The 27411-nt window shown below is 37.3% G+C and overlaps 2 protein-coding genes and 1 long non-coding RNA gene across 9 annotated transcripts in view; all 3 read right to left on the reverse strand.

The window, feature by feature from the left end:
- LOC127643822 (SH3 and PX domain-containing protein 2A) overlaps positions 1-9065 on the reverse strand; it is a 129838-nt gene extending 120773 nt beyond the window's left edge. For all 3 annotated transcript variants that reach the window (XM_052126722.1, XM_052126720.1, XM_052126723.1), the window contains exon 1: positions 8563-9065. In XM_052126722.1, coding sequence (XP_051982682.1) covers positions 8563-8634 — 72 coding nt within the window. In that variant the 5' untranslated portion in view covers positions 8635-9065. The remainder of the gene's footprint in view (positions 1-8562) is intronic.
- Positions 9066-10689: 1624 nt separating this feature from the next.
- LOC127644195 (uncharacterized) lies at positions 10690-16838 on the reverse strand. 3 transcript variants are annotated; one of them, XR_007970626.1, is made up of 5 exons: positions 16475-16838; positions 16119-16198; positions 15796-15891; positions 13029-13147; positions 10690-12327 (listed from the first exon to the last, which is right to left on the reverse strand). It is a non-coding gene; the product is annotated as an uncharacterized LOC127644195 (long non-coding RNA). The 3 variants fall into 3 exon arrangements; XR_007970624.1 differs by having other exon boundaries at positions 13008-13147; XR_007970625.1 differs by having other exon boundaries at positions 10690-13147.
- Positions 16839-20156: 3318 nt separating this feature from the next.
- On the reverse strand, positions 20157-26222 carry lrrc58a (leucine rich repeat containing 58a). 3 transcript variants are annotated; one of them, XM_052127394.1, is made up of 4 exons: positions 25586-26222; positions 22731-22859; positions 22354-22604; positions 20157-21001 (listed from the first exon to the last, which is right to left on the reverse strand). In XM_052127394.1, exons 1-4 carry the CDS (start codon positions 26038-26040, stop codon positions 20808-20810), a joined length of 1029 nt encoding a protein of 342 aa, XP_051983354.1. In that variant the 5' UTR covers positions 26041-26222; the 3' UTR covers positions 20157-20807. The 3 variants fall into 3 exon arrangements, with proteins under 3 accessions (XP_051983354.1, XP_051983355.1, XP_051983353.1); XM_052127395.1 differs by having other exon boundaries at positions 20157-20906; positions 22327-22604; XM_052127393.1 differs by having other exon boundaries at positions 22327-22604.
- Between the last annotated feature and the right edge of the window lie 1189 nt (positions 26223-27411).

The following is a 27411-nucleotide window of genomic DNA, read 5'->3' on the forward strand; positions in this document are numbered from 1 at the left end:
ACATATTTGTACAAAAAATATTAAATACAAATCTGCCATAGCTCTCAAAACTCATTCACAACTGAGTGCATTCAAAAATTCTGTGTTGCTATGGTTGCCAACTTTTCACCACACTTTGGAAGGTGGGGGGGTGTCAATGGGGACATCATACTTTCATCCTAAATATGGGACGTACAGTACCAGCTAACATGGAATATTTGGCAACCCTATTTCTGCATTGATTCTTACATGCCTCGTAACCAATCATAAAGTACGAAGTTTGACAATGCAGAAGTGTGAATGAGATTTTAGAGCTATGGCCGAGGGTAAGGCCTTAAATTATTATTGACTTCATTTTCAACATGATCACATGGGAACTCAACATGTTCCTACTCAACGTTCCGGTACCCTGACATTGACCCCATTCTGAGTTACTTACAAGTCATTTCCCATCTGACATCTTTCCATCAATTCTAATGTTTCTATCTTTTCCTGTTGTGCTACTGAGAGCATGTGACACAAGCAGCCTCAAAGAAATGGGATCATGGATTCAGAGTTGGTATTTTCCCTCTAAGGTTACATTTTTACTCCAATGGCGTTACTGGTTAGGGTTAGTGTGTATGGTTAATAAAATATGCATTCCTGTTGACTGTATTACATCATTTACAACTAAAAACAACTTATTGTTGGCACCTCTGTGTAGACATTCCAACAGTAAACGGGAGCTCACATGTACCCGTACATTCATTCCAACTTTGGCCAATTGGAGCAGTGGTAGAAATTTCAGAAAGCAGAGAATGATTTCAACTTAGAAACTTTCAACCAACTGTCACCGACATGTCGAATGAACTACTTTTATGGTGTTTTCAAGTTGCTTTTTCTGTCCTTTTTGAAGCTTGACAGTCCCTGGTCACAATATGTTTTTGCTGTAAGGAAAACAGCAGCTTTGATAATCTCCAAAACATCTCCTTTTGTGTTCCATGCCAAGAGGAAAGTTATATGGTTTGGAATGACCAGGGCAGCGTTTCTGCGTTGGCGCCAATGGTTTCAACTTAGGCTAATGATACTTTTGGGAAACGCAGTCCAGGTTGTGAGTAAAGAATAACAAAGTTTTCTTTTTGGGGTGAACTATTTCCTTTAACTTCTAAATCTCTATATCTTATTAATGAATTAGAGGATAAAGAAGGTAAATAACATTGTCTCAAACAAAACACAGACCCAAACTCAAGGGCTAGCATGAGCTCAAAAGCCATCCCCATCAGAGTGGGGTTGGCACTAGTTCTAGGGCTTATTCTCTGGGGGTGACCATTTACTGCATGGTTCAAGCTACATATCTGCAGGCGGAACTATTGGTAATGAAATTCAGAAAAGGGGAATTTCCCCCAGGAAGTGATAACCTTGTAAATCATTAATTAAACAATACCTAGATCAAGGCAGACAACAGATGAAAGGTAGGCTCCTGATTCTCCTCACTGAGCTTTGTGATCAACAGTTGGTTGAATGATCCAAAGCATCTCTGCCAAATAAACCCATTTGACACTCTCTTCTGACACTCAATTTCCTCTGCATTTTGCTGTGGTCATTTCCCGTTTGCCTGTGCCACTGGACGCCCCCTTGATCTTCCACCCTGATCCCAACAAGCACACTTCCAGCTTCCAGAAAGGGATGTGGTACAGGAAGTGGAAGTTGAGTGGACTGTGTTACCCTAAAGGCGTGCAGATGTAAAAGTGTCAACTCAGCTTACACGTCAACCTTTCACCTTCATTACCTTTGGTCTTTCAGAACTCGTGCTCTGGGACCAGATATCCTCTCCCAAACTCAACCTTAAAGGAATATTCAGGGTTCAATACAAGTTAATCTCAATTAACCGCAATTGTGGCATAATATTGATTACCTCAATAAATAATTTGGTCTTGTCCCTCCTTTTCTTTAAAAAAAGCACAAATCTGGGTTCCAGTGAGGCACTAATAATGGAGTGAATGGGGCCAATCCGTAAACATTAAAAAACTCACTGTTTAAAAAGTATAGCCTCAAGACATAAATAATATGTAATGATGATGTAATGCCGACAAACCCTAAAATGATTGTAAAATGACCATTTTAAACAACTTTACAGCTCAAATAACACATACATTTTAATAGAAAGTGCTTTTATAAAATTATAAGCTTCACATTTCTGCCTTTAAACCCTCAAAAAAATTTCCCAATTCACTTCCATTGTAATATCCTCACTGTAACCTCTTTGTAACCGCTTTTTTGCTGTTCAGGGACTGATTCAAACTTTTGTAGGAAATTATTTTTGTTCTAAATTCTTAATAAAATTCTTAATTTTTAACTTTACGATTGCAAATAAGAAAATGGCAAATGGACCATTGAAAAGGCTGACAGTGGATTCTGGAACTGACCATTTTTGTTTTATCAGCCAAGTGGGCACGTTTTTATCGTAATATACCAGTGGCCAATACATTTCTCAAAATGGCCAAATTTCAGCCTATTAATCGGCCTGGCTAATATATCAGTCTATCATTAGTTACTATTATTATTATGATTGTCACTACTAACCTAAACAGAGTAAATTGTCCGCCACCTCCGTAAGATATGTGCCTACTAGATGTTGTAGGGCTGTACAGATAAAACTGTCTGAGAGGGAACATTTTACTGCTATTTTTTTTAGCACCATTACACCTACGTAGCCTTTCAAACACCCTTAACAATCTCATCGTTCATCCCAGTGCCATTTTAGATCCAGACTCTTTGTGCCAGGCAATAAAAAAATCATTTAAAAAACATCGCTAACAAACATGGCATTGGTTCACATAATTCTATCTTTGGCTTTTTGATGAAGATGCTTTAGAAACTGAGCTGTTAGAATGTATTAAACATCCTAAAAAATAGGGATGCGCTGACAATTTTACTTTTTGCATTTTAACCCTTCAACTTGGAGCTAGCTTTTAAATAAAAAACTACAAAAAGTTAAAAGTTTCGAATTTTGCCTTAATGCATGTAATCTGACCAACTAGAGTTAACAAATTAGAAATGTTCCAAAACATAACTTAGTTTGTGTTGGTTGTCAGTAATAAAGTTAAATAAACAAGCAGTATTAGGTAAACACTTTTAATTATAATGCTAGACTAAGAACAGTTGTAGCCCAGAGATAAACATGGGAAGCAATGAACAATTTTGAACATTTTACATACGTCTTGGACACATCTTAAATGGGTATATCTTTGCTATAATCCGTTGCTATCTCTTTACGTTACTGCTGGATGATAGCCAAAGTAATCTAAGAACATATCTGAATGAAATGTTTAACATTGCCCGAAGAAAGTCATTAATATTGTCCAATAACCGATATGGTGCCAAAATCTTGTGCATCCCTAATGAAAATCTGATCCAATTCTGAAGAATAATGATGACGTCATTAGCTGCTCTACCGTGGCAAGGCCTTTACATCCTGCCCACACATGTTGTCAACAGCAGTTCTGGCATCATTCGTTCTCTATGATGTAATCAAGCTGCACTGAAAGCAATAGCATACTGGCTGCAAGAAGACAGACCCCCAACAACAGAAAGAGGCAATGAGCTTTAGTGCTCCAAGATGTCATGTTGCACAAGGAAGAAGAGGAGAGGAGGAGGTGAGAGAGGAAGGGGAAATTAAAATGTGAAAAATTTTAAGACAGGAGATGAAAGACAGGATACAGCAGGAGTCATTTGTCAGTACATTAATGTATTCCAGAGACATAATGATAGTGTAGGATGTGTGGGAATTTAGAAAAGGGACTTATGGAAAGAGATGTTTCAAAGAATGTTCATGCTGCTCTTGTCCATAGAGAAGCATTCAATGATCAGTGGCTGCCAAGCTTCAAAACTGACAACAAATAAAAACACTATAAAAGTATGTTCTAAAGTCCAAATCTTCTGAAGCCATATGATTGCTTTGTGTGAGGAACAGAGCAAAATTTAAGTAAATAATTACTTGCACTCCATTCGCTCTTGTGTGCATTCCAATTGTATTTCGATAGGTTAAGGGACATCCAAGAAATAATGGATGATTCTCACTAAATGTCCTGGTAACGTTAAACCCCCAACTAAAAATAAAAAAATTGCATTAAAATTGCATTTGCATTAAGAAAACAAAGCCTACATTTAGGACTTTAGGCGCTTGTCACACACACACACACACGTACAATGTCTGAGAAGTCTAACAATGCATATAGGTAAACCGGACTGCTGATATTATTTGTTCATTTGTTTGTTTTTTACAGCTATAAAAACTAAATAAATAAAACAAATACAGTACAGCAGACATAAGCCATTTGTTCACATGTTTACTATATTATATACAGTATTTTCTTTTATGACAAGAAATAAAATACAAAAATAAAATATTTTAAACACTCGTCTGCATTCTGCCCCCTCTACCAGCTGAGCAGTGTCACATGCAAAAATAACTCACTCCAAGAGGCACTGCAGGGGAATTTCGATCCTACTCATGAAAAGGTTCAATATAGCAAAAGTGTCATGTGGACTACTTTCTTTTTTCTTTTTTACTTGATAGTCCCTGTCACTATCTGACTCTGTTGAATGGACACAAATAGCATGAACATTCTTCAACTGTTCTCCTTTTACAGTATGTATCATGACATATCAATGATAGTAAATGATGACAGAATATTAACTTTTGGGTGAATTATTTGTTTATATAATACAAGCCAATCAAAACGATATTTTCATGGCTTCTGTCAGATTTTTGTGGCCAATAACAGTGTTTTAATAATCATGATACACACCAAACAATCTCATCATGGCATGTCATGGCATGAATTTTTGCTGTGGACTATAACAGTAATTTAACAGATGGAAACAGCAAAGAAAATGTGTCACAGACAAAAGCTGTCAAGACAGCAGATTGTCTGGGGAGAGCCTCAAGGCGGCTTGGTGTAACACTCACACACACATACATAAACAATCTCGGACATGCAAGTTTCTGATGGGAACCAGGGCACGGTAATGAAGTGTGTGTGTGTTTGTGTGTGAGAAAACATGTTACATACAGATTTCTTTCGAAGGAACAATAGAAACAATCTTTTGGAGGAGTGTTTCAGTGTTTGCTTCCTGTCTGGAAGCATGACATTTTTCCATTGTATGACCGCCTATTTTTATTGAATTCTCAGACTATAAATTATCAGCTGACTAATGATGACCAACCTGTGCTCTTTTTCCAAAGTGGATGTGAGTATGTTCTGTATCATCTTAATGTTGTATTTAAGACTGCTCATGACCAGTGTAAGACACCATGGAATCAAAACTGGAGTATTATAACTTTTAGTCCATGTCTATAAGCTTGAAATTCATGTTAGTGTTGTCCCTGAATGATGACAAAAAAACTTTTAACCGATAAAAACTTTTACAGTATCTTCTGGGAAAATGGACCAAAAGTATTAATAACTCTTGCTCTACAAAGGTTTTGGCCAAACAAATCATCTCTAGAATGAAACTGTCCCAAATTTCAGTTAATGGAAATGACTTAAACCTAAAGCATGTAGTATGCAATAGTGCCCTCACACTTTTTGCAGCCGTCATGATTCCGGATGTATTTTTCCAATAATGTTTTTCCATAAGGATTTCAAAAAACATTCATAAATGAGTTTTAAGCTATGAGCCAAACAAACCAGCTTTGATGTGAATCACAACAAAAATTATTTGAAAATCAGACAAGACTGTGTACTAAAAGTCTTCAATAGCCACTTTTCCACTGTTTGCCCAATATAAAACAGGGTTATCAACCGGCCAGCCAGGGCCAATAGCTTCTGCCCGCATGCCGCAAGACCAAAAATGATCTGCGTTCCCACTTTCAGGCCAATATCCCTGCAGTGTTGCCCTAAGACTTGCCCTTAATACGCCGCTCCGGTACCACCGTCACATAACCTGCCCATTTCACAAGCAAGAGGGAAGCTCAAGCTGAGGAATCATTTTATTTAGTTATCTATAATATCGAGTTTATATCGAATGTAAACATTATCTAGCTAGCAAGATAAGTTAGCATTGACAACTCGCAGACTGTAACTGCCATGGTGTCGCAAGTGGTCTCTCCACTAACAGCGAGACAATGTCCCAGCACACCGTCTATGAAAATTCACACTGGAACATGGAAATTAATTTCTTTGTGAACCGCTTTGTCCATTGTGCGTTTGAACTGATTTTTAGTGTACTCGCATATTTTCTTTCCCGAACCTGTACCGTTGAGCGCAGGATAAATAACGTGGCAAGTTCGGCGAAATTCCGCCTTTGACACGGAACCCGTCTGAATCCCAGGTTGGCCTTGTTTGGCCCAAGGTAATCAACCTTTGGCCATTGGCCCCGAGAAAGCTCAGAGGAGGCACTACGAAGCCCCAGAAGTGACAGTGGGAACGTAACTGGCCCTGGCATGCACATTCACGCCCTCAATTGGCCCGATAGTGGAAACGTGGCTAATGAGGGCATGAACTAAAATCCCATGAAGCATTGCAAATGACGTCTTAACGGAGAATGGTCAGACTGGTTTGAGCTGACAGAAAGGCTACGGTAACTCAGATAACCACTCTGTACAATTGTGGTGAGCAGAAAAGCATCTCAGAATGCAAAACACTTGCACAACTGGCCCTGGCATGCACTTGCACGCCCTCAATTGGCCCGATAGTGGAAATGTGGCTAATGAGGGCATGAACTAAAATCCCATGAAGCATTGCAAATTACATAATTGATTAAAAATAACGGAAAACTAGAAAAACTGTTGCTTAGAATTGGTATAGAATAGAATCAATATATTTAAAGTATATGATAAAATATTCAGATATACAATTAGTTTGTGAGTGTACGGAGGCTGACTTGGTTGCGCCATTCGAATGGGATTTTTACTTCCGGAACAAGACTGTTACTCTCTATTTTCAATTTAAAAACAAACAAAAAAAGGACGTCTTTCGATATGTCCAAACTTCCTATTTCAATAGGATATACAGTAATACCTCAACAAAACTGCTCTCGCCAAGCAATTTCATGTGGTCTTTAAAGTATGAAAGAAATAGAGTTTTTTTTTATTTGCACTTTGTCTAAATAGAGCCAAGTCTCCATTTAATGAGAGGAAGTCACACCGCATCTGGTGAATAAAACAAGGGCATGGGATCACAGTTCCCCTCCTTTACTCTGTGTCTTTCTCTCTTCTAAGGAAAGCGTGCTGTTTGACAAACATTCCTAATGAGACTGAACAACTACCTTTCTTTTTTTACTCTCTTTCCAAAATCTGGGTTAGCCAGTGGGACAGCGCCATGCATATTCCAAAGTCTCACTCTCCCTTGAGAGTGTGCACTGAAGCCATGGCAAAACGAGTAACTCCACCGAGAGCTATGGGGGAGGATGTAGCATTAATGCTGAACTGAGAACAGTTGTGTAGCTCACAGTGGTTGAGAGATAGAAATAAAGGGCTTATGTTGAAAATGCTATTCAAAACAAAACGTTCCAACCGCTGATGAATGTTATGAGCTAATTTGGACACCAAAATGTCAATTTACCTTCTTATATGACAGGATATTCAGCTGGTTGACTGTTCCTGACTAATCCAAATGGAGTAATGCTGTTTTGATGACAAATACAAAATCTATATATAATTATGTTACAATTATAACCAAGTTATTGCAGACTTATTTATTATAAATCTAAAACCACGTTGAAAATCTTGGATTTTCTTTCGCATTTTAACCTGGAAACAGACCAAATGTATTAGGATTTTGCAAATATTAAAACAAAGAAAAGTTACTGTACATAACTTACCAGTCTGCACTATTTTAGGTCACCAATCAAATGTAACAAATTATGTCTTTTGCATGAAGTCAGGTTTTCTTGCTTCCATTGAAGCGATGCTCTTTGGAAAATTCTCATATCATGCTGGAATAACATTTGTTTTGCACAAACTCTTGGAGTCCATGCAAGCTCCAGTGCATGCTGTTGTTAAGGCAAAAGTTTGATTAAATTAGTTGCTAAATAAATGCTAAATAGTTTTCACTAGTGGTCTCAGATTTTTGGACCACATTGCTTCAATGTGCATTTATAGGGTGAACTTGGGTATTATGGGTTAATCTGAATGCCCCCCAAAAAAGTGACCAAATTACCTTAATTCACCCTATGTGATCTATTCTAGTCGGTCACTAATTTATAATATGTACTAGCCATACATGGGACTTCCTCAGGGCACTAAACCCCGAAATCTGTCAGTGAAGTTGTGGCCCAAAATGCCCAACATGGGGGTGTGACAGTTCCTCTGTACATCATGCATAAGTTTAATCAGAGTGAGACCCTTGCAGCACATCACTTAATGCATGACGCTAGCAGATCAAACCACACACGTCACCGATCAGTTCTTTAATCGATCATTAACTCTCTGACTCATCTTGCGTATTTAAATAGAACAGGGACTTTTAAAATGGCAATGCAGACACGGTTCATTATGTATTCGAGTTCATCGAAATAAATAAACGATCAAAAATAAATAAATAAAAATAAAAAAGGTTCGAGAAAGAACAGAGGTGCCTAAATAGGTAGCCAACTCACGTAATGTTTGGATGGATGCCTCCTCTTCTCCACATCCACGACTTTGACATCCAAAACTGTCCGAAACTGCATGATTAAAGCGCGGGCTTCTCTGCGCGAAGGACAGTCACGAATTCGTTCGCTCGAATAATATCGCTGTTCTTCTTCTCAATGAAAGCGTCCGATTGTTGCGCCCCGGCCCGTCCGTTTATTCCGCCTTGACGTAATATGGTGATGAAGATCGAGTATTTTAATTACAAGGGTCTAAAACTGCAGGAAACGAAAATCCCGATATCCATTTCTCTCGCGTTCCAGCTGAATTCGAATCGAGACGCGTTCTATAGAGTCATTCTGAATTCCAGATCGACGCGTCATGAAGGCACGAGCGATTAACTTGAGGATTGGCGCGTGTCCTTTGTCTGGACTACAGTGGTCTACCTGAAGTCAGGGGGTTCTCCTCAAACGTGAGCGGAGCGCGTCATAAAGGCCGGGGCGCATTCACCGCGAAGTATATTCGCAGGAGAACGCAGTCAATGCTCGGCAGGAAGCGCGCGCACACACACACTGGGGGATATTTGGGAAATGTGGGGTTGGGCTTCTTGACAAGGGCTCTGTTGCAGTTTAAAAGCCTTGGGGGGGGGGGCGTTGATATCATAGTTGATATAGTTGTCTTCCTTCTTAAAAGAGAGGCTGACTGGATATTATTACACAGGAGACATTGTCCTGTTTGCCTCCAAATTGTGTGGTTGTTGAAGTCTGAAACGTTAATAGGACAATTGTGAAGGGAAAAACTGCAGCAACAACTACAAAGTAGACTGTAGAACTGTAACAAACGCTAGACGTGAGGCGACATTTGATTAAGTATGCATAATTATTAATGTGCAATCTAAAAAATACAAATGAAAAAGAATTCCGTATGTTATACCGTTCAACCAATAATCTGGCAATAACACGGACAGTTGTAATTAACACGGTCGAGATGTGATTTCCGTTAAAGCGGCATAGATACAGATGTGCTCATAGACAGAGGCTTATAAATTGGCTATCACTGACCTCGTGTGGCCACTGATTGTAACTACACTGTTAAATGACAGGCTGGCAAAATATGCAAATATTCAGAAGATATAAAATGGTTGTGTAATTTCAACATTAAGAATAATATTACAAATATGTCCACACAACTGTTTCACACTAAACCATGAAAATAAATTTACGAGTTGGTAAATTTTAAATGTGCCTGATTGTGTTTTAACTCTCCTATTTTGTTCAAAATCTGCATACAGATCCAGTTTGACCCGGTGGAGTTTTCAGATCATAAAACATTCATAATATAATTGTTTTCATCAAAAAGCATATTGTAGCTCATTAATAACATCATAGCTGATCATACATGTAAAAAAATAAATTGAAAAAATATATAAATAATTGTATATATTTATATATATGGCCTGTTAACTAACAAATATAAACGTTATTATGTAGGATGTCAATTGTTTTTATTAAAAAATGTAGAAATTCTTTAGAATTTCAAAATATACATTAACTGTATGTGAAGATATAGGTTTTATCAAGGTTCATATGAAATTTCATTTGAATATAACATTGCGTTACATTTATATAAATATTTAAAGTGAAAATTTCTAGTTACTCTCCTATTAACTTCCATATTACTTAATTATTCATTGCTGCTGAAAAACAGCTCAGTAGTCAACATCTAAGCAACCAAATACTTTATTTCCCAACCAAACAACATCTGTACTTGTGTACAATGTTTTTAAACAACGTTTATTCTGTTTATTGCATACACTGCTGAATGTTAATGTGTGATTATGCTGCAAACTTGTTCTTTACCAGATCAGTCTGTAGAGTAAAATGTGGACTTCTCTTCTTTCAACTCTGTATGCTTCAACATTTGCTCTTGACACACCTCCCTTTAGGCAGTTTTTCCTTTGATTTAGTTTGTTATGTTTGTTCCATCTGTTTTGTCAGTTCTGTGTATGTGTGAGTGAGACTGTATGTATATATACTTGTGAACAAGATGGGGAAAAAGTATGCGTGAGACTGAGAGTATGAGAAAGTAGCTAAATGCAAGTATTTTTAATAAAAATAAAAATTCATAATTCTTAACAAAGTTACAAAATTTGGTTCCCATACAAAAAACTATGTCGTATTTCACATTGATGATATGCCTCTACCGGATGCATGTTAAAAACATTCAGTGACGTATATATGGCTCACACTCACCCCTTGTGGCCACTGATTGTAACTACAGTCATAAATGACAGGCTGGTAAACTGCAAATATTCAGAAGATATCAAATGTTTGGTAATTTCAACATTAAGAATAATATTACAAATATGTCTACATAATTGTTTTATGCTAAACCATGAAAAGCAATTACGAGTACACAACAATTAATAGCTATTAAATTATTTTATGGTAAATTTAACTGTTAAAACTATGATGCCTGATTGTGTCTGAACACTTTACAAATAGTTTTTATGTAATGTAAAAAAAAAAAAAATAATAAACATATGTTTTAGAACTATGGCGTATTTATTCAGTCACACTGACCTCGTGTGGCCACTGATTGTAACTACAGTAGTAAATGACAGGCTGGTAAACTGTACAACTTTTCAGAAGATATCAAATGTGTGTTATTTTCCTAAATAATGAGGCAATTTCAACATTAAGTAATTATAACACTTTGCTAATATTTTTAAATTGAATGTTTTAAAAATGATGCTAAAGGACAATGTGGTGGGCCTCTGTTGTGCTGATTTTATCCCTGTTGCATTCCATGAAAATCAGAGCAACCTCCAGAGCCTCACGATTCAGGTATTGGCTGTAGTGCTGTCTAACACTGGACAGTAAATTAAGGACATGGCATAATTTCTCAGCATCTGCAAAACAGCAACATATGAAGAGGGTTCTCCACTCACATGTGTATATTAAACATTGTGTGTGTTTTTACAGTAGTATGTAAAGCAAGCATGCACACACATGAAAACATGCATTTTTCCCTTTTGGTATCCTCTTGTAAAATTTCCCTGATCACGGAGAGAAGATCTTTGTCTCGTTTGGTTATGCACATGTGCATGCACATACATTGTAGACTTCGTTCTGTGTCCGCATTTTGCAGAATATTTGTCCCTGGAGGACGCTCAGGGTCTCTTTCGGACGTTTTCGAATGTGTGTAGAAAATGAGGTTCCATGCGCATCTGACTACTTCAGACAAAAGGAATGCCTCAAAATGGATGAGTCATCCTCACAATGGATCACTTTCATGCGATTCATCATTCAAAGTGACCAACTCAGCCCAAATGTATTCAATTGGCAAAAAACTTCTATTGCAACAAATTAAGAACATTTACAACATCAAATGCTTTTGGTATATTCAAGAGACATTCTCACTTCATCGCTAAGGCAGACATTGAAAAGATTCTCATTAGCATACTTCTCCTCCCCATATGTTGCTGTCCTTGAATCTCCAGACTAGCAGCGTCTCGGAGGAGACTTCATAAAAGCGCTCCAGACGATCATTCCCGCCTGCTGCCATCAAACAGCTCAACACACCCTCCCCTGCTATGCCTAACACACGTTATTCCTCGCTGTAGCCCCAGCCAGGAGCACTGACATTGAACAAAAACAGTTTTCTTGGTGGTTTAATGCATTTCGATTTTGTACCCTATGAAACAGCACTGCACCACTTTTTCTGCAAGGAATTCCTTTAGGTTGGAAACTGACCGAGACACCAAATACTGGAACTCTGAGGACCCACTTGCCCTGAAAATACAGTTTAAAGAAGCATTAAGCATTTTTGAAACACACTTTATATTGTTAGGAATGCAAGTACACCTATTTTTCATGCAAATATCTAATCAGCCAATCATGTGGCAGAAGTGTAATGCATATAATCATGTACATATGGGTCAGGAGCTTCAGCTTCATATCAACCATCAGAATGGGGAAAAATGTGATCTCAGTGATTTCGACCGTTGTGTGATTGTTGCTGCCAGACGGGCTGGTTTGAGTATTTCTGCAACTGTTGATCTCCTGTGATTTTCACACACAACAGCCTCTATAGTTATATAAGAGATGGAAATGCCTTGTTGATGAGCGAGGTCAACAGAGAATGGTCAGACTGGTTTGAGCTGACAGAAAGGCTATGGTAACTCAGATAACCACTCTGTACAATTGTGGTGAGCAGAAAAGAATCTCAGAATGCACAACAGTTCAAACCTCAAGGCTGATGGGCTACAACAGCAGAAGACCACATCTGGCACTTTATTAGGACCATAGTGTTGCTAATAAAGTGCTCAGTGAGTGTATATTTGATGTATTACACAAGCACATTACACAAGAGAACAAACAAAACTTTACCAGCATTTTCTTCCCCTTTCCAAGGTAAATAAGTGTAAATTCAAAGCTCAGCCCATTTGATGACTACAAAATAAAAACCACACCTATCATTTTGTCTGGCTTACACTGAGCCTCCCAGTTCCTCACTTGGCATCTGTAACAGCTGATCATAGCACTTTATGTACAGCAGAGGCATTTCCAGCATGCGTGATCTGCACTGCCATCACAGGATCGTTCACTTTATCTACAGACAAAAGAACAAACAACATAGTGACAAACAATGTAAAAATTGAATCAATGTATTCTGCAAATGTACTCACTTAACCAGTTAAGAAAACTGAATGACAGATTGCTCCGTTTTAATGCAGTTAATTTGTTTTGGTCTACAATCATCCCAGAAAAAATTCAAATCATGACAGAATTGACAACTAGTTATTCAAGTCCCTGAACATTTCACTTATATAAGGAGGCGGCCTTGATCTCCCTATGATCCCTGGAGGTTTTGACGGTTCACCGTACTCTCAGCAGGTCTCCAATCTTAAGCATGGTGCTTTTTTGTTGGGTCTCCTTCATACTTCTGAGTTCATCTTCAATGTTAAACCCTCCAGAATATGTATTAGAGGTGCCTAAATACATCCACTGCATTAATGTGAATCATTTACTCACCCTCATGCCACCCCAGATGTGTATGACTTTCTTCTGCTGAACACAAATCATTTTTGAAGATTACAGCTCTATTGGTCCTTCCAATGCAAGTGAATAGTGGCCAGAACTTCGAAGCCCATAAAGGCAGCATAAAAGTAATTAATATGACTCCAGGTATAATCCATGAGTTCTGAATCGATCTCATCAATTTTGGATGAGAACAGACCAAAATATAGCGGTACACCTTGCCATTATCATGATGTATAACTTGATTACACTTACAAGTGCATAGGGATGCTGTGATCAGGATTTTTACAACTGAAACCGATCACCGATCTTCTTGTCACCTGATCAGCCGATACTGATCCCAATACCGATCATTGATAACCCATAGGTGCAATTAAACTATTTCATATAATTATCATTATTCATTCTTTTATTTCTATTTTATTTTTGCATTACATTTAATACATTATATTATGGTATCAAAACATTGTATAAAGAATAATTATTTTTATAAATTCCTTCCCAGCCTTTTCATTTAGTTGGATGATTGTATAAGCGCTCTCTCATGAGGGCAAGAGATGAAAGGAAAGCGGAGTAAGAGTGGATGCTTCTGGACTCTACGAGTGCTACTATTGTTAATGCCATTTAATCAGGAGATATTTAATAAGATTTTTGAATTACATCACATCTTGTAACTCCCGTTATTACTAAGATGTCTATGCTTGGCGAAGACTGAGAAGCTGCCGCAATGAACACTGCAGGAAAGTTAGTTTTACGTTTGACATTCTCTGGATATTCGGGTTCATACACATTAAACTTCGAGACCTCTTGACCTAAAGATGTCAATTCAGTGGTAAATTACTCAGAATATTATTCCTTCTGTTGCACAAGGCTTATTTTTGAGAGTTTTTCTTTGGTAGTTTTTGAAGAGCGGTATTCCCTTTGCCTTGTCGCATGTCAAACGCCGCATTAACAGTACACAAGCTTTTCATATTCGCAAATACCTCTTCCACAGCATCATTCTTAACTGTTGAATCAAGTGTGTTGTCTTAAAACACAATGCCAGTATTCCCCACACTCTGTGATGCCATGACAGTGTTGCTGAAGTCTTAAAGGAGCAGCAAGTCTTTTGCGACGTGAGCAATTGGTTTATGTGATGGCAAAATTGCCTATCACTGATCGTATTATAGGAAGTGAATATTGGCCGATGCCAATCGATCAGAGGATCCCTACTAGTGGACGAAGTATGCGCAGAGCGCTAGATGGTGCTAGGAAGTGTAATCAAGCTTAAACTCATTATCGCCAAGGAGACTGCAGATATCAAGATCAGATATTAGATCGCTTCAGAAAACATGGATTACACCACTAGTCTCTTATAGATTACTTTCATGCTGCCTTTATGTGCTTTTTTTAAGCTTCAAAGTTTTGGGTCCCATTCTATAGACCTACAGAGCTGAGATATTCTTCTAGAAATGTTTGTTTGTGTTCAGAAGAAGAAAGAAATTCATACACATCTGGGATGGCATGATGGTGAGTAAATGATGAGAAATTTCATTTTTGGGTATACTATACCTTTAATGGGCTTTAATACAAAACAGACTTTATTCCTTGCAGTCTAAAGACTCCTTATAAATGACTTGCATCTAGTTGGCTCTCCCTGATCTCTCATTTCTCATCTTTCCAACAAAGACAGTTTATGACACCAGTCAAAACATCAACTGTGTGTTGAGAGAGAACAAACAAGCTTCAGTAAAACAATCCATTAATTATGTTGCTTTTATCTTCACTTAGTGTTTTAATGTCGAGTGAGGTTTTCAAGGTTACCCATTTTATTTAACAAAATTCTGCTTTAATAAAGCACTGCATAAGAAGACTTATGTACTGGTTTAAATACTCTTTACTAGTAGGGTGACCATATTTTGATTACCAAAAACCAGGACACTCGGCCCGGCAATGAGATACTCAAATGATACTTGAATTTTACTCAAAGATGCCTTGTTAATTTCAATACATTTAAAGTAGGCTATGCCTCTGTATGGATAGAAAATTGTTATTACAAAATACTATCTATCAAAGACACAAAATAGACGGCCAGGACAGGACATGAAAACAGGACATGTCCTGGTAAAACAGGACGTTTGGTCACCCTATTACTAGGCCTTGTGATACTGCTTTTAATCACTGTGTTTTAAGGGGTTTCCACATATTTATTCAGTAAAGGTAGAAGTTTTCCCACTATACCTCCATAGCAGTAGAAGTCGTCTCTCTCCCGCTTGTACACAACTGTCCCCAGAACATCGACCTGGAATAGTGTGTGGGTCTTGTAGAAATAAACTCCTAGAAGACATCAGATATGAAAGCTTTGAAGCAAATGTAGTGCTTTTTCACATATATATTGCTCTCTCACATGTCTACATATCATTAGTGTAAAATCAATTTGCAGGGAAAACATGCAGTTGACAAATAGCAAGTACATGAACTTTATTTTAAACAAAACTTTTTAGGTTAAAATGTATATGAATGCTTAAGGGAAATTGTATGTGCCATGTGCTGTGAGTGCTCACCATTTAATTTGTTGTAGACTATTTATAATCAGCTTTTAGTTGTTGTTTTTTTGCCCACAGTCCACTTACTGTAGATAGTCCTAAAGTATTTGTAGAAGTACAAATATTACATGAAGCCTCTCCAATAACATGGTCATAAATACAGTAAAGTGCATGTAAAATAATTACACATTAATTATTTAAAATAGTTTATAGCACTAAACAATGGTGTGTCAAATTCATTATAGATAGTACTTTGTAAATTGTGTAATTAAGGGTCCATAATGAAATTAGCTTTTAGCCTTCGGTATGGAAACTTTTTTTTGTTGTTGTTAGAAACACAGTAAAACTGTATAATTCTGTAGTTTTTACTGTACCTGGCACTTGTAAAGACTCTGTCATTTGTAGGGTGCCTGTGATGTAAACTTTGGAGTATGCTGAGAACACGGGGTCCAGACCCCACAACATAGAGCTCATCAGTATCTCCAACATAATCCTCCTCCATCAGACATCACTGACAACATTAGATTTAGCATTCAGATGCTTTTCAGTTCCGCTGTTGGAAGGAGAAAATCTCCTGAAATTAAAATGAATATCCACGCTTCTGCAGTAGTTTTGTCCAGTGTTAACTTTTAAAACATTTGAGATACAAAATAGATAGGGGATACAAAAGGTAACAAAGTCCTTTGTGTTGTGATACTTCATAATCCGTGAGAGAATGCATGCATTGACATGTTTGTGTTTTCCGCTATTGCGCAGTAGACTCACTGCGCATATGCGAAGGAAAGCGTGCTTGGCTTATGAATATTAATTAGGGTACGTGTTGAAAGCTCAAAGGTAGTTTACCAATCAGGGACAGCATGGCAAAATGTTCGCATCATGTTTTGAGATTTTTTGACCCTTATGCGACCTTATGGACATTTTTGTCTTTTTCATTTGTGTTTTTTCTCTATCATTTTGGCTGTGTTAATGCCAACGGCGTAAATTTTGCCAAAGGTGTGTATTTTTGGGGGAATTTTGATATTTCTATTCAAAATTGAAGTTCCTATAATACATCTATAATACAAAGTGTACACAATATAGTAACACTCAGGACCTTATGGACAAAAATGTCCCCATTGAAGCCCATTTAAACTGCAATATTTTATCCCAGTGCCATTAAAGCATAGAGTCATAAATTATATGATATTATGCTTTCATTCCAGAGCCCTGGCTTCAAAAGAACGATATATATATATATTCCACCAGATGGCGACATTTTTCTCATGTTTACCCTGGGAGCAAACGTATGCTTTTTTTCCTATTTTCTGTATTATAGAGCACTGCAGGTCAATTGAATAAATGATATACAGCTAAAATTGTGTGTGTGTGTGTGTGTGTGTGTGTGTGTGTGTGTGTGTGTGTGCTTATCAACTTGTGGGGAACAATTGTCCTCATAAGGATAGTAAAACCCGAAATGTTTGACCTTGTGGGGACATTTTGTCGGTCCCCATGAGGAAAACAGCTTATAAATAATTCTAAATTATGTTTTTGGAAAATGTAAAAATGCTTAAAGTTTTCTGTGAGGGTTAGGGGATAGAATATATAGTTTGTACAGTATAAAAACCATTACGTCTACGTCTAAAGTCCCCATAAAACATGGAAACACAACGTGTGTGTGTGTGTGTGTGTGTGTATGTGTGTGTGTGTGTGTGTGTGTGTGTGTGTGTGTGTGTGTGTGTGTGTGTGTGTGTGTGTGTGTGTGTGTGTGTGTGTGAGTGAGTGAGTGAGTAAAAAAACAACAGTGGCATTACATAAACAAACTGGAATTTAAAGGGTTAAAAGCCTGAAAATGAATGAATATTTGGTAGTTATGATCAGGACCGAAGTTGATTTTAAAAAATAAAGCGAATTCAAAAGTGGAAAATAAATTAATAAGTATTACTGTAATCGCAGTTTATGATATAATGGCACTGGGATCAAATATTGCAGTTTAAATGGGCCTCAATGTGGACATTTTTGTCCTCCAAGGACCTCTGAGTAATTTAATTGACGGACAACGGTTAAATAGCTCATTTTATTTCCAATCCACTCTGTTTGATTTAATACAATTTTGAAACAAAATGAAGATCATCCATTATTGATTATTTTAATCATTTCGAAGAGATGGCAGCAGTAGACTTTTATTGTGAACTGAATCGTAAGTGTGTTCAGTTCAAGGAGCTATAAATGTCCGGTTCAGTCAGTTCATAGAATCATTCACATCGTCTTATATCGGAGTTTTATCACCTGGAAAGTTGTTAGAGGGGGGAGAAAATAAAGAGAAAAAAAAGTTAACAAATGTATATACATCGGTGAAACCATATCACTGCCCTGATCATGAGCAGGTCGCGAAGAGATCTACATATAAAAACATATTCATACTACTTATTCATTTTCACACATAATTTATACACTGCTATAATTACATTTCCAGTGAAATCAGTTGGTCAGGAATCATCTACTAGGTTTATTTCTGTTAGGTCATTAATATAATTTATAAAAACCAATCCACCAAAATCACCCGGTCTGGGTCGCCATGTCTCAAGTTTTCTTGGTGCAACAAAGGCTGGAGCCCTAAAGTTTGTGACAGAAAATATAGTAGGCTACTGAAATATTGTGAAAATATAGTACTGAAATATAAGTAGGATTCATCCATTGAATTCACATATTTTTGCTTAGTCCAGTCTGCTTTCGTAAAGCGATTGCTGTTAAATAAAAGAGTACGTTACCTGACCGTGAGTCGAACCCAGCTCACGGCGGTAAAAGTACCGATTCTAATCACTAGCCCGCCAGGAAAATGATGGTAAAGAACGTAATTTTAGTTGCATTGGTCCTCTGAAGTCCTGATTTGGCCCTGTCCCTAATGTGTTCTGATATATGTTCAGTTTTTCGACCTGAGGGCAGATTTAAGGTGGTATGCATGAAACATAATTTAAGGTAGGCTACTGATAAGGATTTAAGCTGTTCTGAAATATTTAAATATTACATTAAATCTGAGTGATCCACTCAGTAACTTTTTGAATATGAGGTTTTGGACATACACTGACACTTAGATGTGTGGATGCAGCAGCATTTAAATGCAAGTTTACTGTTCCCAACATCATTGCAGAAATTCACTATTTAGAGTCAGCCATGATCAACTTAATCCATAAGTGAATGTGTCCAATTACATTGTGGTTAATGTGAATAAGCCAGTAGTATTCGACTGGTCATGTGATTCTAACATGGCAGCCCCCACGAGGGGACCCTCTCCATGTACATGAAAACAGTTTATATAAGGTTACTGATATGACTGGAGTCTTTATCTCATGTGAGTGCTCATGATTTTATACATTTATTTCAAAATTACAATTAATTTCTTTACAAGTAAAACTTTTTAAAATTAGTAAAAATGTACTGAGTGCACCTTTTAACTACTACACTATGACAGCATGCAAAATGATAGACAGGCAGAAAGCACATACATTTTGTTTGCAGTTTACACAGTCCAGTGCTGTCACAGAGACTGGTGAGATATCTTAGGACACTTATTTCAATCACACCTTTTAGGGGGAAGGGACATTTTAAGCATACCATTCCATAAAAAAAATCAGCAACTTTAAGTAAGAGTATGGATTTGGGTTACTTTTGATCTATCCACGTGTAGCTAGAAAGAGCTGACTCACCCTACCTTTACGATTCCTCTGTAAAACTGTCCTATTGGTACAGAGGAAGATGGACACGTCGATCTTCTCAAAGTAAAGGTTTTGCAATCTGTGTCATGTCACTGTGAGATCGTAAACAGTGATAAAAGACTGATATAAGACTACATATGAATTGGCCATAAATGCAGCTGTCAGATATTGATGTGAACCCACTGACCCAAAGCTCTCAGACAAAAGCATACACACTTACCCTATTGTGCAATACTGTTACAATTATCATGTCTGTATGGCCCGAAATTTAGATGGACTAAAATGATTACTAGTGCTTAAAAGACACACACAAACACACACATAACAGATAAGATATCTTTGAAGAGGAGTATAGTATCTTTGTTTTATTATTATTAAGATCATTAACCAGACAATTATGAGGTCTTTTACGAACAGTAAACCACTACTGCTTCTTAATACAAAATGAAACCTGTTCATCATAGACAAACTTTTGGCAATAAGACAATCTACAAAATTCTTTACAGTATACTGTACATCAGCAACTGCAATTATGTTTCTAAGACATGGATGATATCTCTTCATACTGTGCTAGGTAGCCATCATAGCCTATAACTTGACCTTTGGACTGACGAGTTAGGGCAGATTAACTGTCAATACAAGAAAATAAGAGGTTAAAGTGTAACTATTCATGTTTTGATCATGATGAATTGCAAAAAGAGCAAGTATTTAATTTGTTCTCCATTTGTCAGTGGTTTGTAATTTGTTTACAGCAGGCTGATCTCTTAATACAACTTAAAGTACTGTTTTAGGCATGATGCAGTCGTTTTTACAGCTCTCAGGGTAAAATTATGAGGGTCAGTCAACTTCATAAAGGAAGTTTAAACCTAATACAGTTGATTTAAAGAACCAGTTATTTTTTGTTCAAACTCTAAAACGGTTTTGAAACACTTTCAGGAGGAAGTGTTATTCAGTATTGTATAAAGTAATAAATCAAAATCCTTTGACAGGTAACTGTCCCTTTTGGAGGTTTGACCTATCCAAGCAGTACCCTCTGCAGCCTGTCTGCTGGCACGCTGTTCTCGTCCTCTGACTCTGCCTCACTCTGTGGGTTTGAGCTACAAGGAGAGGAACACTGTGGAGAACAGAGGTAATGCATGAGCGGCAGGCGGTACTTCCCACAGAAATCCACAAACTTGATATGTCTCACGCACGAGTCGAAGTAAACACCTGAAAGACAAGAAAGTTAAAGTAAACAACACTTAATCAACCAATCAAACCGTATAAACAACTATTCTGTCTGCAATGCTTGAGCACTGTCAGAGGTAGATTTTCTTGAATTGAGGCATGCTGTTTATTTAAAGCTGCACTATGTAAGATATTTTGGTTAAAAATTAACACATTGCCATTATTGATTGAGTACATAAACAACCAGTGTTCAAAACAATGTTCTTACCTTATCCCGTTTCACTATAGTAAGCCTATAAAAATTATTTTTATTTTGAGTTGTCGGTTCGATTTGGCGCGAAATCGCTGGCTTATGACATACATCCTTGCGTCGTTACGTCATGTCCTTGAACATAGGAAAGAAGAACTGGTTGTCTCGTTCCCATGTAAACAGTTGATGGCGGTAATGCACTGTTTTAGTTTACGAGTAAGAAACTACAGTTCATTCAGTCAACAGTTCAGGACAGCAGTCTGGATTGTTGTTTATCTGTTATCTGTTTGGCGAAGTGGTTTACCTGCTATAATGGTTGGATATGTTGTCTGGTAGGGTTGTTGAAGCTAACATTGCTTTAATGAATCGAACATTAATTGTGTGTTAACCGATCGCAATGTATCGATGTTGTCGGGAGAAGTCATGTAACATGTTTACTAATATTTATGACTTCTGATATAACTTCTTATAACTGTTATATTGCATTTTTAAGCATATTATTTCCATGTTTAATAAGTATATTTTATCCCCATCATTATTGTATACTCGTTTTATGTTTTTAGCTTATGGTGTTATTGTGAGCATTGCATAGAGTAGACATACTATTATAGTATTACGGTTCACTTGCATTATCAACTGAGGCTGCACAATATAATATAACATTAATAAAGTCTTCCATTAAACTGGTATCAGCCATATCATGAGTATCACCTTTGAAATTGATAAGTGTAGTAAAATACAAACATTAGTAGTAAAAAATAATATTAAAATATATGAGTGTAGTGTGTCAGAAAAGCGCTAGAAGTGTAAAATTAATTCATTTAAAATATGTGAATACGAGTGTTGTATATCTTCATCATAGCAAGCAATATTTCAGTTTTAAATGGTTAATCATATAACATTTAACAAGTATATAACAAGTTTTTTGTAAATTGCTTGCAATTTTAAGTTTCAACCACAGATGTCACTAGAGAGCACAAAGTTACGTATTGCAGCTTGTAATGGTTCAAAAGCAGTGTCATCATTGCAGGATTTAGATTTGATTATGAAGTTTTTCCAAATCTCCAAACATGCATAACTTTTCCACAAATTATAAAGCCTTGTTGGGGTGCCCTACCTGCACACTTAGGGTTAGGACACTCACTAGCCAGGTTTAAATAATGAACCAGATTGGATGGTAGGTCACATAAGCGGTAAGGAAGATTCCGGGATTTGATTGTGCGCCCCGCCAGCTCCATCAGGGAAGGAGGGTCGTAGGTCATGTCTTTGATGAAGCGCACAACAAGAGGGTTGCCACGGAGACTGAGCTCTTGCAAATGGACAAGGCTGAGGAGCTCACGAGGGAGGAAGGTCAGCAGATTGTTATGGAGACTAAGAGAGAGCAGGGAGTGTAGTCTGGGAGGAGAAAATCTCTACAGATTAGAGACTTTCATTGGTGTTCATTTTTTTAAGTTACCTGACAAAACTGTATTTCAAAGAATTATCTCACTGCTTTTAAATTTTTGGGTTATGGTGTCTCACCTGTTGAGTTGGGGTGGTATGCTCTGGATGCGATTGTCACACAGAACCAGGTATCTCAGACAGGTGAGGTTAGCCAGCTGAGTTGGGATAGCGGAGATCAGATTCCCACCCAAATACAGCATTTCTAGGCTGCGGGAGAACACAACAAAGGTCAAAAGTTAAATGATCCCAATGAAATCAAAATACAATTTTGAGGCTTTTTCTCCATGTCTGCTAACTTTTAGGCCATCTACATTACATATTAGTGTGCTCCTAAAAGTGAATAAATAGTAATCAAAATCCACTTTACGCATTTAAAATGTAGTCTTTGCCTGGGTAGCTCAGCGAGTATTGATTCTGACTACCATCCCTGGAGTCACAAGTTTGAATTTAGGGCATGCTGAGTGACTCCAGCCAGGTCTCCTAAGCAACCAAATTGGCCCAGTTGCTAGGGAGGGTAGAGTCACAAGGGGTAGCCTCCTAGTGGTCATGATTAGTGGTTCTTGCTCTCAATGGGGCACGTGGTTAGTTGTGCGTGGATCACGGAAAGTGCTGTGTGTCTCCGCGGTGTCATGCACAACGTGGATTGACAGTCTCAGAAGTGGAGGCAACTGAGACTTGTCCTCCACCACCTGGATTGAGGTGAGTAACCGTGCCACCACGAGGACCTACTAAGTAGTGGGAATTGGGCATTCCAAATTGGGAGAAATGGGGATAAAAAAATAATAAAAAATATGTAGTCTTTGTTTGTGGCCTGTGAAAATGGACCAAAAATAAGATGGTCTATAGAATATCAAGATAGGTATTTGTCAAGACAAACCTGACAAAGCCTGGCCTGAAAGCTTAAAAAAGTTTGAAAAGCTTTAAAGGTTTGACAAACTTTACTGTAAGACAGCCAACTAGATAGACAGATAATAAAGCAGATATAAGGCCTTGTGCGTGTTTGTTTATTTTTAATTGCTTTGACAGTTGGCCCATTTGTACATTCCATCAATATAAGTCTATGGGATTTTTTAGATATTGATCATCCGCTATGGGAAAACCAAGTCCAATCAATTACAAAAGATATAGCAAATTATGGTAGAACAGTCTGAAGGTCTGTACCAAGTTTGTAGATTGAACGCTTTATATTTAATAATTTTGGTCTTTTGAGAAATACCCTAAAAAGTGTAGAACAATGTGCCTTCACACTAAATTATAAGTACCACTAGTTTATGGATGGGATTTATGAAAAAGGGAAAAATGCTTTGTTATGTCCCACCCTAACTTCCTGATTCAATAGGAAATATGTCAATACCCCATTTCATAGGGTCTCTACCATAATGGCCCACCACTAATATTGCATCAACAGGCAACTCATAAAGGGTATAAAACAAAATTGTGCCTTGCATACATATTGCAGTCAGGATGTCACGATGAATGTAATGCAGTCAGACACATTAAATGTTCACAATTTCTACACACAAGTTCAAAGGTCGAAATTTAGCAACAACTATGATGCAAGAGAAAGACCTAAATTTAACTTTCTGGTTTTGAATGAAATGAAAGATCATTAACTAAAGAGCAAATACTCCATTATGTAATGTTTCATTATTTGTCTACATGTAATTACTACTCTAATTTCACTGCCTTGTCTATCCTCCAAAAGCTCCACCAACAACTATTGTGTTCATTCAACTGTGCAACACTGTCTAGTCATGCAACATTGATCCAAGACAATCTTAAGTCTGCACTGGGCTTTTAACAACCCTCAACTGAACAGTGAACAATTATGATGTTTTCTTATTCTTTTTTTTTCCCTTTACAAAAAAGTAATACGGTAGTACAAGGATGGTATCAGATGGTAATGCCATGTATTTTAATATATAGATGGTAATTAATTATTTTATCATCCATTAATTAAATGGTACTCTAAGGTAGATTTGACATGTCAAAAACATGGCATTACCATGTCACTAAGGATGATGATCCATATACTGTACATGTACCATCGTATTTAAATGGTATTCTAAGGTACTGCAAAGAACACTATGGAAATACCACTTTTTGGTACTTTTTAATTAGTGTCTTCCTCTTAATATTAGACAAATAAATTGAAAGGATTAGTTCACCAAAAAGGTTAAATTCTCCCATTATTACTCACCCTCAAGCCATCCCAGATGTGTATGACCTTTCTTCAGCTGAACACAAATTAAGCTTTTTAGAAGAATATATCAACTCTGTTGGTCCATTCATACATTGCAAGTCAACAGTCCAATACTCTGAAGCACAAAATGCACACAAAGGCAGCATAAAACTAAGCCATATGACTCCAGTGGTCAAATCCATATCTTCAGAAGCGATATGATAGGTATGGGTGTGAAACAGATCAATATAAGTCCTTTTTTTTGTACTATAAATCTCCAATTTCAAACTGCCCTCCCAAGCGCTTTTCTCTCCTAAGAGTTCTCCTTCTTTTGTTTTTGCTTTCTTCATGCATATCGCCACCTACTGGGCAGGGAGGAGAATTTATAGTAAAAAAAGACTTAAGTATTGATTAAACCACGGAAGTCGTATCTTTATTAGCTTTTTTGAGCTTCAAAGTTTTGGACCCTGTTGACTTCCATTATGTGGACCAACAGAGCTGAGATTCTTCAGCAGAAGAAAGAACGTCATACACATCTAGCATGGCATGAGGGTGAGTAAATGATGATACAATTTCCATTTTGGGGTGAACTATTCCTTTAATTCATCACAACACTGTTTTTGGGGTGGTTGAGTCATAAACATATTGACTTCCCACACATTTAACTCTCTGTTAAGAGACATATTTTGCCCTATAGGGCATTTAGTAGGCTACATATTACTGTACAATATTGCCTTTTACAATCACATACCTGAGCAGGTTCTCTATTTCTACAGGAATGCTCTTCAATCTGTTTCCTCCAAGTGAAAGCGACTGTAGTCTGGTCAGTTTGAGAAACTGTATTGGTATATCCTCAAACCTGTTCCCACTCAGATTCAGATTCTCAACATGCATGCATTCAAACTCCTTGGGAAATGAGGATTCGTCCAGAAGGTTATTCTTGGCAACAAACGTCTTTAGGTTAGTCAATCGTATAATGTCCTCTGGTATGAATGTGAGAACATTATTGCTGATATCCAGATATTCGAGGTTAGATAGCAAGCAAACAGAAGGTGGAAGAAGCGATAAACGGTTATATGTGAGATGCAGTTGTTGGATTTGTTTCTTTTTACTGTCCACAATATGGTCCAAGTTCAAGTCGCCCAGATGTAGATGCGACAGGTTTAAAATAGCGCCCCTGTCGTCAACACCGTGTAAACGCGCCATATGGATTATAGTAGAGCAAAACAATAAAGTAAATTTGAAATAAAGCAAAATATTACACCTTTTACCGAATGTAATTTATCGTCCCGTATATCTTACATTGAGTTATGTATGATATATATGGATTATCCCAGTTACTGTTGACTGAGGTTGTGTAAAGTGCGCCAGACTGAGGACTGTCATGACTTTATCTGGACTTGTTATAGATAAGAATACGTGTGTCACGCCTCCTGTAGTCAGTGGTTGGTCATTCTGCCTGTATGAGCCCAAACATGATGCAAGTTTGCGCAGTCTCATAAGACTCTTATGCAACTTTGCACGTTTCGCATTGGGTGCATTAGTTTAAATGAATTCAGTAGATCTGCCTGTATTATAAATGATAACTGATTGCATAAAATGCACAGTTTTATTCTATCATCCACTGATAAATGGGTGGGACAACAAAAAAGGTATTTGAGGTATTCTTTTGGCACCAGAAATCCAATGGTTTCTGTTGTTATGAACAGTTATGGCCAGTCATTTCCAGGCCCACAGGGAATCTCCACCAACAGAACACTGCAGACTTGTAATAATGCCCATTATTCACAAAATTTCCACAACCTCCGCCCCTTCCGTGTATGTTTATGAAATATTTTGACTAATTTGATTGTGCTTTCCAATAAGAGTGTACTACTCTCATCTCTTTAACACTTTTTTTTACCATATGTTAATATATTATCATCATAAATCAGGGGAAAAGTGCAGGGAAAAAGTCAAATGATTCTTTCTGGACCTGGTCACTACACTGTTTCTGAAGTTATATTGCAGCTCCTGTGGTTACAAAATAGTTAATGAAATTGGAACAATACCTGTATTCATGCCACAGATAGTTCACCCAAAAATGAAAATTCTCTAATAATTTACTCACCCCCCATGCCATCTGTGTATGACATTCTCCTGCAGAACCCAAACCAAATATTTTAGAAGAATATTTCTGCGCCGTATGTCCATACAATACAAGTGAATGGTCATCAGGTTTTTAAAGCTCCAAAAAGCAGATAAAGTCAACATAAACATAATCCATCAGGCTACATTTGTTTAATCCATGTCTTCTGAAGCAATCCAGTTGGTTTAGGCTGAGAACAGACCAAAATATTCACTACATTTTCACTATACATCTTGACAGCATTCTCCTTGGGGTTTATGATTTCAAGCTCGATTAAACTTCCTGTTACGCCACCTAGCGCTCTGTACATGTGTCAAGCACAAGGAAGTGTAATCGAGCTTGAAATTATGATCGTGTCTTGAGACTGCAATGGAAAGATGTACAGTGAAAAAGTTATATTTTGGTCTGTTCTCCCCCAAAAATGAACTGGATCACTTCAGAAGTCATTG

The sequence above is a fragment of the Xyrauchen texanus genome, chromosome 5 (assembly GCF_025860055.1).
Source record: "Xyrauchen texanus isolate HMW12.3.18 chromosome 5, RBS_HiC_50CHRs, whole genome shotgun sequence".
Classification (NCBI taxonomy): domain Eukaryota; kingdom Metazoa; phylum Chordata; class Actinopteri; order Cypriniformes; family Catostomidae; genus Xyrauchen; species Xyrauchen texanus.